The 16,748-nt window shown below is 36.8% G+C and overlaps 2 protein-coding genes across 3 annotated transcripts in view; both read left to right on the forward strand.

Moving 5' to 3' along the window:
* Nucleotides 1-2,067: 2,067 nt before the first annotated feature.
* On the forward strand, nt 2,068-4,944 carry LOC131110639 (trypsin inhibitor ClTI-1-like). The gene is made up of 4 exons (XM_058063919.1): nt 2,068-2,198; nt 4,494-4,528; nt 4,649-4,755; nt 4,827-4,944. Exons 1-4 carry the CDS (start codon nt 2,156-2,158, stop codon nt 4,873-4,875), a joined length of 234 nt encoding a protein of 77 aa, XP_057919902.1. The 5' UTR covers nt 2,068-2,155; the 3' UTR covers nt 4,876-4,944.
* Nucleotides 4,945-7,042: 2,098 nt separating this feature from the next.
* LOC131110636 (storkhead-box protein 2-like) overlaps nt 7,043-16,748 on the forward strand; it is a 39,069-nt gene continuing 29,363 nt past the window's right edge. The window contains exon 1 of one of the 2 annotated variants that reach the window (XM_058063912.1): nt 7,043-7,924. In XM_058063912.1, coding sequence (XP_057919895.1) covers nt 7,588-7,924 — 337 coding nt within the window. In that variant the 5' untranslated portion in view covers nt 7,043-7,587. Of the gene's footprint in view, nt 7,925-14,441; nt 15,513-16,748 lie in introns of those variants that run through there. The other variant, XM_058063913.1, reaches the window with a different exon arrangement.

Here is a 16,748-nt window from a genome sequence, read left to right on the forward strand (position 1 = left end):
GCTTCTGAATACATTTTTTCACATTACTAGAGCCCTCTATACATTAAATAACACCCCTATAGTCACCCTTATACTCATATTACCCAATATAGTAGAATTAATAAAATAAAAAATAAGACATTTAAGGCTGTATAGTGTCACAGGGGCAGATAAACCCCATTTATATTTTCTTTATAGTTTTAAGGCATTTTTTAATACATTTATTGAGCTTGTTTCCCATTATGATGGACTATAATAGTAAGAACGTTGTCCAGAATTCCAATTCTAACAATTTCTACAAAATTTCAAAAACATTTTTTACAAATTGAATATTTTTTATAGTTTCATTGAGCATACAAAACCTGCCTACAGCCTTCTGAATACATTTTTTAACATTACTAGAGCCCTCTATACATTAAATAACACCCCTATAGTCACCCTTATACTCATATTACCCAATATAGTAGAATTAATAACAAAAAATAAGACATTTAAGACTGTAATAGTGTCACAGGGACAGATAAACCCGATTTATATTTTCTTTATAGTTTTAAGGCATTTTTTAATACATTTATTGAGCTTGTTTCTCATTATGATGAACTATAATAGTAATAACGTTGTCCAGAATTCCTATTCTAACAATTTCTACAACATTTCAAAAAATTTTTTACAAATTGAATATTTTTTATAGTTTCATTGAGCATACAAAACCTGTCTACAACCTTCTGAATACATTTTTTTAACATTACTAGAGCCCTCTATACATTAAATAACACCCCTATAGTCACCCTTATACTCAATATTACCCAATATAGTAGACCAGTCTCGCCCAAAGACAGCTGGGCTCCAGCATAACCGCGACCCTAGTGAGGAAAAGAGCCGTAGGAAATAAATGGGGGAAGACATTTTAAATGTTAGCATTAGAGGAATTCCTTTACTTTTTACTTCCTGTTTGTCTTATAGTGTCTGTTGTCTCATCGATGGAAGATTAACGATAGCAAGTGACCAGCGTAGAATGCTATATTTCACATACTGGATGTCTTTCAATCTCTTTTAATTCCTTATATTTCTATTTTAGTTAATTTTATGAATTTTTTTTTAATGCTGAAAAAATGCAGAATTTAGACAAGATAGATGGCTGAAACGGCTGAAACGCCACAATATAAAAACGTTCCCGGCGAGAAATTTTTTTTACAAATTGAATATTTTTTATAGTTTCATTGAGCATACAAAACCTGTCTACAACCTTCTGAATACATTTTTTAACATTACTAGAGCCCTCTATACATTAAATAACACCCCTATAGTCACCCTTATACTCATATTACCCAATATAGTAGAATTAATAAAAAAAAATAAGACATTTAAGACTGTAATAGGTTGGCGACCAGTCTCGCCCAAAGACAGCAGGGCTCCAGCATAGATAAGAGCCATAAAAAATAAATGGGGGAAGACATTTAAAATGTTAGCATTAGGGCACAAATGTTAGCACTTTACTTTTTACTTCCTGTTTGTCTTATGGTGTCTGTTGTCTCATCAATGGAAGATTACTGATAGCAAGTGACCAGTGTAGAATGCTATATTTCACATACTGGATGTCTTTTAATCTGTTTTAATTCCTTATATTTGTATTTTAGTTAATTTTTCATTTTTTATGAATTTTTTTTAATGCTGAAAAAAATGCTGAATTTAGGCAAGATGTACAATTTGCTTAAATGTAATTTTTTTTAATACTAATAATGAGTTGGGGTTAGTGAGCGGGTTAGGGTTAGTCACTTCCAGTCACAAGGAACTGGAAGTATGAAATACTGACTGGAAAAACTGGTTTTTATACAGCCGGAATGAGAATCATAATATTCTGCTGTCATGGAAGTCACAGGATCTCCTATAGGAAACACAAACAGGTCATAAAAATAAACACACTAACTATTATGCCATCAATGAGTATGTTATTATTAATATCCATCTACTTAGTTTAGTGTGTGTAAAAAGAGATGGAAAAAATGTCATTTCAATGAGTTGCATGTTTGTTTGTTTTTCCCAGGTGGTTGATTGGCCTGATTAACAAGCCCCGCCCACCTGGCCTTGAAAAATCACACCTGTCGACGGTCTGGTGGATGAGAAAACATTTGCCTGTTGTGGAGAGCATACCGCCATCGTACACGACTGAGAAGAAATGAAGCTGCTTCTACTTTTTGCTTCTATTTTGCTGCTTGCTGGTAAGTCGGTGACGTTTTACTGCACTCTAAGAAGTAATTCAGAGTATCTGTTGACACCACTTGATTTTATACATAAACGCAATGTAAAAAATTTAATTAATTGATTTAGATAAACTTTATTTTTTAAGTTATGTTCAAATAATAATGTTGGCTATTACATGAACTTAATTTAGAATGTCATATACACTCAAATTTTATTGTTGGTAAGCTTAAAACAAAATTCAGGTTGCCATGATTTAATAAAATTAGCTTGGTAACATAATATATACACACGTGTATAGTATATATAAAGTTACTGCTACTTAAAAAGTTGTGTGCATTATTATAATTAAGTAAACAAATTAAACTAATTTGAATAAAATGATTAAGTCAGTTGACTTAACATATTTCTTTGAGTTACAAACTTAAAAACTTTTTAATTATTACAATTATTCAGTAAGCATTACTTAAAAATAAGCTTTGAGTGAAGAGGAAAAGCTAATTAGTGCAATGCAATATTGTTTGTTGGTTCAAAGCAATTTCAAATTAAGTTGTCATAACTTAAGAAAGACTAATGGAAACTGTTGTGTTGATTTTTTTTTGTTGAGGCTAAATGTTTATTTTAACAGTTTTTGTCTTAAACCTGAAGTATTCAAATATTTAATCTTATAAGCAATTGTAAGACAAGATTTTTACTTTATTTTTTTCATCCAAAAAATCTGTCCCAAGAGGAAACTCCTTTATTGAACTCTTAAATAAAAGTCCCTAAGTGACTTATTGGGAACAGCTGTCATGTAATAGTCATGTGACTTTGCAGAGATGATGGGCCTTCCCCCAAAATGGCAGTGTCATGGAAGGCAGCTCATTTCCAAACGCTATTAAAGCACATTTTAAATCCATTCAGCAATTCTATCACCATTTTTAAATGTTATTTTGTTCAATGAATTAATGGGGAACAGGCTAGGAAAATCTCTACAGCTTGCTTCAAAATTGCTATGGTGAAACCTGATGAGACATTTATTACAATGGCAAAAAATAAATGTTTAGCCTCAACAAAAAAATCAACGCAACAATTTCCATTAGTCTTTCTTAGTTATGACAACTTAATTTGAAATTGCTTTGAACCAACAAACAATATTGCATTGCACAAATTAGCTTTTTATCACTCAAAGCTTATTTTAAGTAATGCTTACTGAATAATTGTAATAATTAAAAGGGACAAGTTTGTAACTCAAAGAAATATGTTAAGTCGACTGATTTAATCATTTTATTCAATTTAGTTTAATTTGTTGTCTACTTAATTATAATGCACACAGCTTTAAGTAGCAGTAACTTTATATATGTATATATGTGTGTGTATATATATATTGTTACCAAGCTAATTTTATGAAGTCATGGCAACTTGAATTTTGTTTTAAGCTTACCAACAATAAAATTTGAGTGTATATGACATTCTAAATTAAGTTCATGTAATAGCCAACATTATTATTTGAACATAACTTGGATTTAGAAAGTGTATCTAAATCAATTAATTACATGTTTTACATTGCATTTATGTATTAAATCAAGTGTCAACAGATACTCTGAATTACTTTTTAGAGTGCATGTTGCTTTTCCACATGCTGTGTACTATATAGCCCAGGGGTGGGCAAACTTTTTGACTCGCGGGCCGCATTAATTTAACAAAATTGACGGGGGGGGGGGGATTATGTAGTATTTTACACGTAACAGTCCATTTTTACACCTATATTTTTACACATATTTTACATGTAAAAGTGTCATGCAATCTGCTATATGTGAACTTTGAAATCATTTATTTGATGTAAAGTGTTATAAATGTATTATTTTTATTAGAATTATTATAGTAATGTTATTATATTATTATTTTGTTAATATAATAATATTACTACCATTATTATATTAATATTAACAACAATATTAATATAATAGTAGTATTATTATCATTATTGACAACATTACTATTATTATTATTATTATTATTATTATTATTATTATTATTATTACTATTGTGCTTGTGCTCCTTTTTCCAGGAGTATTTTGTAAACAACAGACCACATCAAATAACGAAATTGATAAAGCAGCTACCTCAACCATCAAAAAGTTGGCCCAAGCCACAATGCCAGGTTACGTGTTGAGTTTAAATGAAATACTTTGGAACAAACAGGCGGGCCATATTGAAACACTTGGCGGGCCGGATGTGGCCCCCGGGCCGTAGTTTGCCCACCCCTGATATAGCCTCAAATAGTCATTTCATAAAGGTTTATATCATGTCTGATTTTAATTATTTGTGTGTAGTCGTCACTCAGTCTTCAGGAAACGATGACATAGAGGTGAGATCTATTTTTTTTTTTCCATTTAAATGTTGGCAACATGGCCACTATTTGGTAGTTCTTTCCCCCAATAAAAGATTTTTGACTTGTAATTAATGATGTAAATCTGTTTTTGTCAAGCCTGTCTGTAAGAAGTATGGAATCGCATGCAACAAGGCTTATATTCCTGTGTGCGGCAGTGATGGACTCACCTATAGCAATGAGTGTGACTTCTGTCAGACAAACCGGTAGGTCCTCATTTTGCATTTATGTCATACACAGATACTCAATGCTCATGGCTGCCTTTTCACTTATACAGAATCGACAGAAGTGTCAAGTTGGTGAAGACAGGAAAGTGCAATCCCTAACGTGCACACACTGACACATTGTCTTTTGAGCAAAAACGTTCAAACTATGAATTAAATGGCTTCATTCAATCTTTTGCATTTTTGTTTTGTCTTTTAAATAACCCAACCATTAACTTGCATGTTTTTTTATGGAGCAAATAGAGAAAATAATACCAATAATTAAAAAAATAAATCAATCTGAATCAAAAAATTATGTAGGATGTTGAGGTCCACACAATGTTGACTTTTTTTTTGCTGTGGAAAAGACTGATTAAAATTTTTATAAAATTGAACTTACACTCGAAAAATAAACGTTCAGCCTCAAAAAATAAAAAAAATCAACGCAACGTTTTTCCATTAGTCTTTCTTAGTTATGACAACTTAATTAGAAATTGCTTTGAACCAACAAACAATATTGCATTGCACAAATTAGCTTTTCCTCTTCACTCAAAGCTTATTTTAAGTAATTTTAAGTTTTAAGTAAAGATTTTACGTTTGACTCGTATGTTAAGTCAACTGACTTAATCATTTTATTCAAATTAGTTTAATTTGTTGTCTAATTATAACAATACACACAACTTTTTCAAGTAGCAGTAACTTAATATATATATACTATATATGTGTATATTATGTTACCAAGCTAATTTTATGAAGTCATGGCAACTTGAATTTTGTTTTAAGCTTACCAACAATAAAATGTGAGTGTATATGACATTCTAAATTAAGTTCATGTAATAGCCAACATTATGATTTGAACATAACTGAAAAAATAAAGTTAGCAACTTAAAGTGTATCTAAATCAATTACATTTTTTACATTGCATTCATGTATAAAATCAAGTGTCAACAGATACTCTGAATTACTTTTTAGAGTGTATTACTGCCTTTTGATGAACTAAAAATACATCAACCATTTTGTTTTTTAACCTTGACTTGAGAACTGAATTCGATACGACTCGAGGAAATCCAGATTCAGTTCTGTGACTTCTAAGAACTCGAGTCACTAAAATGAATGAAGTTTGCATCACTGCTGTCAATGCCCTATCCTTTTCGAGGTGGGAGATACTGTGCTTTTTGTATCGATTCGATACAAAGTAAAAACAGTTGCAGTGTAGCCGATACGGTTTTTTTTACCCTTGAATGATTGATTTTGCTTTTTACCACCATGATTATATTCAGGGTGCGGCATGGCGGTCGAGTGGTTAGCGCGCAGACCTCACAGCTAGGAGACCAGGGTTCAATTCCACCCTCTGCCATCTCTGTGTGGAGTTTGCATGGGGAGAACCCGTGCATGCGTGGGTTTTCTCCGGGTACTCCGGTTTCCTCCCACATTCCAAAAACATGCTAGGTTAATTGGCGACTCCAAATTGTCCATAGGTATGAATGTGAGTGTGAATGGTTGTTTGACTATATGTGCCCTGTGATTGGCTGGCCACCAGTCCACGGTGTAAGATGGCCCGAAGACAGCTGGGATAGGCTCCAGCACGATCCTCATGAGGATAAGCGGTAGAAAATGAATGAATGAGTTCTCCTCCTATTTTGTGTGGAAGTGGTAACTTTTTGGCTTCTTATTTTGTCTTTCCCCACCCTCGGCCATCTCTGTGTGGAGTTTGCATGTTCTCCCCGTGCATGCGTGGGTTTTCTCCGGGTACTCCGGTTTCCTCCCACATTCCAAAAACATGCTAGGTTAATTGGCGACTCCAAATTGTCCATAGGTATGAATGTGAGTGTGAATGGTTGTTTGTCTATATGTGCCATGTGATTGGCCGGCGACCAGTCCAGGGTGTACCCCGCCTCTCGCCCGAAGACAGCTGGGATAGGCTCCAGCACCCCCGCGACCCTCGTGAGGAAAAGTGGTAGAAAATGAATGAATGAATTATATTCAGGGTACAACACAGGACAAAAAATTTAGGCAAATATATTTTATATTATTATAACGTAATGTGAAAAATGTAAACCTAAAATAGCATAAGACAATGTAATGTCAACTATAATACAATTCCTTTTTTTTTACAAAGTTTCAAAAATAAATATATAATATAATGCCAAGAATAAAACTATCTGAACAAACACATTTGCTATAAACAGACGAGAACTGAAAAATGTCGATCTCAACATGCCTGTATCGGTCCGAAACTGATACTTACCATCGGTGTCGATATTTGCATCGATCCACCCACCACATAGTATCCTTACCTGGATGAGGATCCACACCTCAAGCCGTGTCCTCATACCAGGCACCAAGCAGGGTTTATATTTCACCTGGAGAACACCCTCACCTTCGGCATCGCAAAGGGCGGGGGGGAAAAAGGGCACCGGCGTCCCAACAAGATCTGATGCTGCCTGGCAACGCGAGAAAGGAGGGGGGCGTTAGCATCCTGCTAGCTTTGTTCCAAGGCTGCTGTTGTAACGACGTGTTTTTTCTACCGAAAATCACGAATGTCATCCCGTGGTTCAGGTGGATTGCGTTGCACGTCGGTCTGGAGTAAATACTCACGCCACGCAGCGGTCGAAACGTCACGTCTGAAGAAGAGGAGGAGGATGAATTTGGCTTGAGGAAGATAAGGGCAGCTAGCCTGCTAGCTTGATGCTGATGACTTGAAGGCTATGCGGCTAACATGTTAGCTCTTAGCCACACACCCCGCTAGCAAACATGGACTTGTTGTTGCTCGATGCTGTAGGACACAGCTAATAAATACAATGACAACACTGAACCCGGAAGCCAGCTAAGACCATGGAGTCTTTCCTTCAGATAGCTCCCCACTCACTGGCCATAGTGTTGTCCAGGGTCGGGGCTGGGGAGGCGCTGGGGGCCGGCGTGTCGGAAAGCGACGAGCTGCCGAGACACCATACTGGCTATGAGATATTTGCCGATTTCAAAGCGGAAAATACTCAGCATCACGTATGGAATCAACGGATTACTGAGGCTGTGTCCGAGACTTTCTTCCTGGGATGGATAGACGAGCATGTGCTTCTCATACAGGGCAAGGAGGACCACCTGGAGGTCCTGAGGGAGGGATGGATGCGGAGATCCCTCAACCCCCCCAGAGGATTCAATATCAAATATCTGGGTAAGGTTTGCTTACACCTGCCTTATATGAAATGTGCGATTCATGAACGAGTCGTTCAAAACTCTCGAGTTTTTTTTAATGAATCTGGACTCAAGGGTACTCGTTACTGTGTCCGCTGTTTCCGGTAACTCATTTTAAGTGGGACTATAAATATGTCAGGAATTGCGCAAGTATCGCCATTAAACCCGTATAAAGATGTCAAAAGCCATTTTAGTTATTTTCTGTACGGGTTAACCACTTTTGATGCGCCCCCTGGTGGTGGTTAACCATTGACCACTTTTTGATCCCATTGTATCTCAAACAGGTGTGAAAATAAAGTGACAATTCTTATAAAGTTTTTCCCTTAAAGAAAGGGAATACTTGTATAATATTGTTTCCATGGGAACGAAATGCATATAGTGTATGGAAAGATGTCATGTGTTTTGCCATTACCCAAAGATTAGGTTGGTGATTATATGATGGAAAAAAACTTATTTAGCTTGTAGTGATGTGGATGCAGGTGTGTGTGTGTGTGTGTATGTGTGAAGCGTTTTCTGCTCCAGTTACCAATTAAAGCAGAGAAAGGCAGCAGTGACATTAATAAAGGTCCTATTCTTCCCACTACCGTGGGCATGTACTCGCATGCTTATAAATGGCTGAACAGATGGCAGTTCAACACATCATGTTAGGATGCAAGTACCATACTTCATCATCCCTATGCTGGATGTAAGGATCGGAATTTGATTTGGTTTCTTTGATTGACTCTGTGGAAAACCAGTGAATGATATTAGAAAATTACTTAGAAAAACTTTTTCAAGACAACCCCTTCAGTACCTGCCATTTTAGATGATTTTTCAAGGCCAAAAGAATGGAAATGGTTTTATTTCATTTGAACATGCATCAGATTAAAATTGAATGCATCACATAATCAGTTCACAGTTCCACATGTCCAAAAGGAGTAGGAAGAAGCAAAGCTTATTAAATCCTACCCCTCCATCTGGTACTTTTACAATCAGTAACTGTTACATTTGTTCACTTCCTGCTTTCCATAATACAGTTTAAGTTTTTTTTTGTTTTTTTTAATAATGCACCTCGTACCGAAGTACAAGGTGATATGACCATACAATGACATAATGGGTACCATAGTAAGTGTCGATTAGATTAGATTAGATTCAACTTTATTGTTATTGCTCATGTCACTGGTACAGGGCAACAAAATGCAGTTAGCATCCAACCAGAAGTGCAATTTTATAAGTACCTTAGTAGTAAGTAAATGTAGAAAAAAATGGACAGATCTATGTAAAAAAAAAAACTATAACAGGCTATGACTATAATACAGTGAGGATATGTACAGAGATATAAATGACTATAATATGGCTATTGTAGATTATACAGATTATAAACAGTATGGATGTGACAATATATAATAACAGTAATATGTACAATATAGTGATATATATAGCACATCATGACTGGTTCAAGACTCTTCATCCTTGTATTTAGCAAACATCAACTGCTTGTATTGTTTCTTGAATTGGCTCATCGTTGTGCATTGTTTGAGGTCCTTACTCAATCCATTCCATAGTTTGATTCCACATACTGAAATGCTATGGCTTTTTAACGTAGTCCTAGCATATAAGTGTTTCAAATGTAGTTCTTCCCTGAGATCATATTTCTCGTCTCTTGTAGAGAAGTATTGGATGACATTTTTAGCTAATTGGTTGTTTTTAGCCTTATGTATTATTTTAGCTGTTTGAAGATGAACTATATCAGCAAGTTGAAGTATTTGTGATTTTAGAAATAAGGAGTTAGTATGTTCTGTGTAGGCGGCATTATGAATTATCCTTACTGACCTTTTTTGCAGTACATTTGAGAGTGAAGATTGCTTTTATAGTTATTAGCCCATATTTCCACACAATAAGTAAGATATGGTAGAACCAGAGAGCAATAAAGAGTGTGGAGTGACTTCTGATTGAGAACAAATTTTGCTTTGTTCAATACTGAAATATTTCTTACCACCTTATGTTGTATATTTGTAATATGAGGTTTCCAGCTCATATTTTCATCTATTGTGATCCCCAGAAATGTATTTTCGTTCACCCTTTCAATGTCCTCACAGTCTATTTGTATTTGCTGGTACGTGTCCTTTCTGCTGTTACCAAACAGCTTTATTTTAGTTTTACTTAGGTTCAAGGACAATCTATTATCATCAAAGCATCTTTTTAGTGACAATTTCTTCTCTGACCTTTCTAATGATTTCGTCTGTACTCCCTCCAGAACAAAAAGCAATGGTATCATCCGCAAATAATACCAGCTTTAAGTCTTTCGTTACTTTGGAGATACAGTAAACCTCGGATATATCGGACTCGGATATATCGGAAATTCGCTCACAACGGACAGATAAAAAAGAACCAAATTTTCTGTAATGCATTTCCAATAAAAATTCATTGCATATATCGGATTTTTTATAATGGATTTCGCCTATTTCGGACAAAATCTCCAGTCCCGTTCCAATGCATTTCCATTAAATTTCCCTCGCATGTATCGGATGGCCGCATCGTGGCGCTCCGATTCGCCGAATCGTGACAGGCCGCTATACGACGTCATTTGCAGCGTTTGCAGCGTTGCCTGCGCGTCCAGATACATTGGAAACATAGTCAAGGAAGTGCCTTTTTATAACGGATAAAATCCGATTTACGCATATACCGGATATAAATCCGATATATGCGTGAAACGGACATTTTCCGGTATACGCATATAACGGATTTCGCTTATATCGGACAAAACCAGTGGGAACAATTGAATCCGATATATCCGAGGTTTACTGTATCATTGATGTACAAGTTGAACAATTTTGGCCCCAGTGTTGACCCCTGGGGAACTCCGCACGTAATATATGAACTTGCAGATGTGTATTCTCCTAGCTGTACTTATTGCTTCCTGTCAGCTAAGTAGCTTTTGACCCAGTTCAGAACTAATCCTCTTATTCCGTACCTTTCTAATTTAGTTATTAGGATGTCATGATTGATTGTATCAAAGGCTTTTGTCAGATCCATGAATACTGCGGCTGCACGCTTCCTCTGATATATAGCGTTAGTGATTTTCCTCCATAATTTTAATCAGTGGCATGGAGGTAGAAATATTAGCTCTGTATCCATACTGAGTTTCTGATAGTAATTTGTTCGCATTAATAAATTTATCCAGCCTGTCAGGTGTGCCGTGAGGAATTATCCAATATCACTTTTTATAGTTAACATTGATTAATCATCATTTGCAAATATTATGTCAATAGCCATGAATATATGGACCCAAATATTCCAATTGCATTTGGTTTATTTGCTCAAACAGAAAGAATTGAACAGGGATGGAATATTCCTTTAACCAATCTGATTCAGGTATCTTGTACCCGCTCAAATGGAAAGTTGTCAGGGTGGTGTTTTTCTTCTTCTGTTGTTTATTGGCGGTTGGCAAGCAGCTTTCATGTGCATTAGCGCCATCTGTGAAACAGAATCTAAACCCTTCTATACTTTATTCACAAGTGCAGTTTTATGAAAAAAGAAAACATATATCTATATAAAACATGTCCTGAGTTTAATGATAAAATATTAGCAAGATTGAATTTGATCTTTTCCTGTTTAAATTTATCCCGGGTGCGTTCTTTCAGCGCATGCTCAGATATGACGTAACACGCAGATCCAGACGTTCTTCACTTTTAAAAATGGAGGCCAGCAATCGGCACTGGACTAAGCAAAGTTTGTTTTTGATTCAAACTAAATTTCAAGACTGGACAGACGAAAAACTGACAATACGGAGTTATTCCAACAAGTGAAAGAAAAACTTGGGGAAGCCGGTATCACGTGATGTTGGTGTTTACGTTTTACTGGGCATGCCCTATTGACTATTCTGGTTGATTTTCACGACGCATGTAGACAAGAGATTGGAATATTCCTTTCTATGGATACCATTGTTTCCCGAAAGGTCATTCGGAAAGAGAAAAAGTGGTGATGTAAAAACGTGGCTACTGTGGAGTGTCTGTGGTGTAAAGACTGGCAGAGCAATGTAATATTGGTCCGTGTGGCAACACCTACCTTGTTCCTCCCATAGACTTATTGATGCACGTGTGAGGTCGTGGTGACATTTTGGAACATTTTTGCTTAGTGGTGTGCCACAAGATTTTTCCCATGTAAAAAAACGTGCCGTGGCTCAAAAAAGGTTGAAAAACACTGGTTTAGGCTATAGTTATATGAATAACTGTTAATGTGTTACCTTAACATACTATATTTAGCTTGTTGTTCTCCATTTTATTATTACTGCAACTTGCCTTTTGAGATGAAATCTCAAAAGTTCTGTTCTCGGTCTCTGATTTTCCCCCAAAATGCGACTCATATATGTTTTTTTTCTTATTCATTGTGCATTTTTTTGTTGCAACTCATATTCCAGAGTGACTTATAGCAGTGATTTTCAACAACTGTGCCGCTGTGAGAAATCGTCAGGTGTTGCTGTAAGGAATTATTCAATATCACTTTTTTTAATTAACATGTATTAATAATTTTCTGCAAATATTATGTCATTGTAGCGTGTCATTGGTGTAAAGACTGGCAGAGCAATGTAATATTCGTCCGTGTGGCAACACGTAGCTGATTGCCTCGTTCCTCTAATAGACTTAGTGATGCACGTGAGTTTTGTAACATTGTTGTTTAAATTAGTATGCGGATCAAAAGGATCTGCTGTGGCGAGTCCATAATCAGGAAAAAGCTGAAAGAAGCAAATAATGTTGGTTATTGGTGTGCCGCAAAATTTTTCCAACGTAAAAAAAAAAACGTGCCATGGCTCAAAAAAGGTTGAAAAACACTGGTTTAGGCTATAGTTATATGAATAACTGTTGTGTTACCTTAACATACTACAGTAAACCTCGGATATATCGGATTCAATTGTTCCCACTGGTTTTGTCCGATATAAGCGAAATCCGTTATATGCATATACCGGAAAATGTCCGTTTTACGCATATATCGGATTTATATCCGGTATATGCGTAAATCGGATTTTATCCGTTATAAAAAGGCACTTCTTTGACTATGTTTCCAATGTACCTGGACTGGGCAATGAAAAGAGACGTAAGGTAATGAGAATTGAACTTTATTGGACTCTGAGCATAACAAATTGTTAATTAAGCTAGGCCCTGTTACGCCCGTCAGGCCTACGTTATTTCCAATAGTGAGGTTAAGATCTCATTCACTGCTGTGCTAGTATTATTGACGTCACTCACTTTTATATTTGTCCTAAATCTGGAGCCAGGAGAAAGACAATAGCCAGTGACATCAACAAGATTAGCATAACGATGCGGCCATCCGATATATGCGAGGGAAATTTAATGGAAATGCATTGGAACGGGACTGGAGATTTTGTCCGAAATAGGCGAAATCCGTTATAAAAAATCCGATATATGCAATGAATTTTTATTGGAAATGTATTACAGAAAAATCGGTTCTTTTTTATCTGTCCGTTGTGAGCGAATTTCCGATATATCCGAGTCCGATATATTCGAGGTTTACTGTATATTTAGCTTGTTGTTCTCCATTGTATTATTACTGCAACTTGCCTTTTGAGATGAAATGTCTGTTCTCGGTCTCTGATTTTCCCCTAAAATGTGACTCATATATGTTTTTTTTCTTATTCATTGTGCATTTTTTATTGCAACTCATATTCCAGAGTGACTTATAGTCTGGAAAATAAGGTACTTCATGCAGTCATGCCTTTTGCAAGTAATTAATGGCAGCCTTCTACAATATAAAGAATCAGACTAATGTGAAATTTCATTTTCATTTCATTTTCTACCGCTTTTTCCTCATGAGGGTCGCGGGGGGTGCTGGAGCCTATCCCAGCTGTCTTCGGGCGAGAGGCGGGGTACACCCTGGACTGGTCGCCAGCCAATCACAGGGCACATATAGACAAACAACCATTCACACTCACATTCATACCTATGGACAATTTGGAGTCGCCAATTAACCTAGCATGTTTTTGGAATGTGGGAGGAAACCGGAGTACCCGGAGAAAACCCACGCATGCACGGGGAGAACATGCAAACTCCACACAGAGATGGCCGAGGGTTGGGAAAGACAAAATAAGAAGCCAAAAAGTTACCACTTCCACACAAAATAGGAAGAGAACTCATTCATTCATTTTCTACCGCTTATCCTCACAAGGGTCGTGCTGGAGCCTATCCCAGCTGTCTTCGGGCAACCGTACAAGGTGGACTGGTCGCCAGCCAATGGGATTGAACCCTGGTCTCCTAGCTGTGAGGTCTGCGCGCTAACCCCTAGACCACCGTGCCGCCACTAATGTGAAATAAGACTGGAAATTGCACTAACACAGCAACATTGAAGGTATAGCATAAATACACATACAATATATTAGTGCATGGGTGCATTGGCTCGGCTTTAGGATACGTGTGTTTTCTATGAATGGGCAGCAGCTCCCAGCTTTTGCAACAGGGGGGAACAAGGGGGTGGGCTGACAAGAATGTCTCTGCCCCTCCTTCGCCATGCTCCTCTCTCACAACACTGAGCACAGCGGAGGGTGAAGGGAGGAAAGAGAAGACAAAGGGGAAGTGGAGACAGCTTTCGCTCCAGTCTGGATTTATTTACCACACGCTGTTTATTTTTATTTTGCAGATTTTTCTCGGTTCGACTTCCATCATTTCTCTGTTTAGCTTACCCGTTGTCACATAGCAACACATTTTCTTCCCTGAAGATTGAAAGTGTTTTTTTTAAACACGATCCTGGAGCAAAGTGGATGGGTACATGTTGAAAGCGAGGAGCTTTATGTGGGTTTCCCATGGATGTTTTGTTGTTGTCGCTCTCTCTTGGCTGGCTTTCTTTTGTATTAGCACGCCCTCCCACCTTCCCTTCTTCCCTCGCTTGGCTGCACAGGCTTTTCTGGGATTCATCGGTTTTCCCTTCCCAGGGACCCAACAGCGTCATACACTGACTTTGCATTCCGGCTTGGGAAAAAGATGATACAAATCTTCCTTTTTTAATCTTTTTTTTTTCTTATATTTGTGACACTGGAGGTATTAGCTGTGCAATGGTGGGCTGTGCAGTCAATACAATTTTGGTGACTGGATATATTCCCTGCATCAACGTGCCTTTATGAATCAATGATTCTTTTGCATGATGCTGACTGCCAAAATTTGGAGTATATTTTTTTTCCACAACACAATGCTGGTCTGATTTTCATGTATTAATTTAATCCGCAAGCCCTGCAGAATGGAATTCACGTGATGTATTGCAGACAGGAAGCCTTTGGTTTGTTCTTTGGCTGAGATATTCCACTCGCTTGTTTTGACTCGGCATTGTAGAAACAATTCCCACCTGTTATCTGCCATTCCGGCGTGGTAAAAGGATGAAGAAGACACACAGCAGCACGCTGAGGCGGGCATGGCCCAGCTCTGACCTGTCGGAACGGCTGTTGCCACTGGCGGCCTGTGCAGATCCTCACAGGAACCGACGTTCTCACAGTGAGAAGGACTACCGAATCCACAAACACAGAAAGAAGAACCACTATCCCGCACCCTATCTGTGTCAGAGTCCGCCTGCTTATATTCACACAGGTACTATCCACACATCACCAATGGGGGATTGTATTTGGCTTCTTAAGTGTTATGGACACACACTCAAAAAATAAATGTTTAGCCTCAACAAAAAAAAAATTTCCATTAGTCTTTCTTAGTTATGACAACTTAATTTGAAATTGCTTTGAACCAACAAACAATATTGCATTGCACAAATTAGCTTTTTATCACTCAAAGCTTATTTTAAGTAATGCTTACTGAATAATTGTAATAATTAAAAGGGACAAGTTTTTAAGTTTGTAACTCAAATAAATATGTTAAGTCAACTGACTTCATCATTTTATTCAAATTAGTTTAATTTGTTGAAAATTATAATAACAATGCACAACTTTTTAAGTAGCAGTAACTTTATATATATATACAGTAAACCTCGGATATATCGGATTCAATTGTTCCCACTGGTTTTGTCCGATATAAGCGAAATCCGTTATATGCGTATACCGGAAAATGTCCGTTTTACGCATATATCGGATTTATATCCGGTATATGCGTAAATCGGATTTTATCCGTTATAAAAAGGCACTTCCTTGACTATGTTTCCAATGTACCTGGACGCGCAGGCAACACTGCAAACGCTGCAAATGACGTCGTATAGCGGCCTGTCACGATTCGGCGAATCAGAGCGTCACGATGCGGCCATCCGATATATGCGAGGGAAATTTAATGGAAATGCATTGGAACGGGACTGGAGATTTTGTCCGAAATAGGCGAAATCCGTTATAAAAAATCCGATATATGCAATGAATTTTTATTGGAAATGCATTACAGAAAAATTGGTTCTTTTTTTATCTGTCCGTTGTGAGCGAATTTCCGATATATCCGAGTCCGATATATCCGAGGTTTACTGTAGTTAGTTTGTTCCACAAAAATACTCTTCTGATGGTGGATAAGTCAGAGACTGTATACTCGCTATGCATTTTTTCACAGCTAATAGAATGTGAACATTTGAGCAGGATCTTGAGACATAATTTAATTTATTTGTTTTTTATGTTTTTTTTTTGTAAATTTATAGCTGGATGTTAAAGCTATTTATCCAAATGCTACACTTTTTTACAGAGGAAAGTTTGTGATACAGCATAACATACTGTTCTAATCAAATAAAAATGTGTTTAGTAAGTGCATATTGCTGGTTTAATTCAGTATTTTCCAGGAAATAATCTTTAACTACAAGAAAAACAAAAAAAATATCGTCTTGTTAACAGTATCCTGATATAT

Source organism: Doryrhamphus excisus, chromosome 23 (genome assembly GCF_030265055.1).
Source record: "Doryrhamphus excisus isolate RoL2022-K1 chromosome 23, RoL_Dexc_1.0, whole genome shotgun sequence".
Lineage (NCBI taxonomy): Eukaryota > Metazoa > Chordata > Actinopteri > Syngnathiformes > Syngnathidae > Doryrhamphus > Doryrhamphus excisus.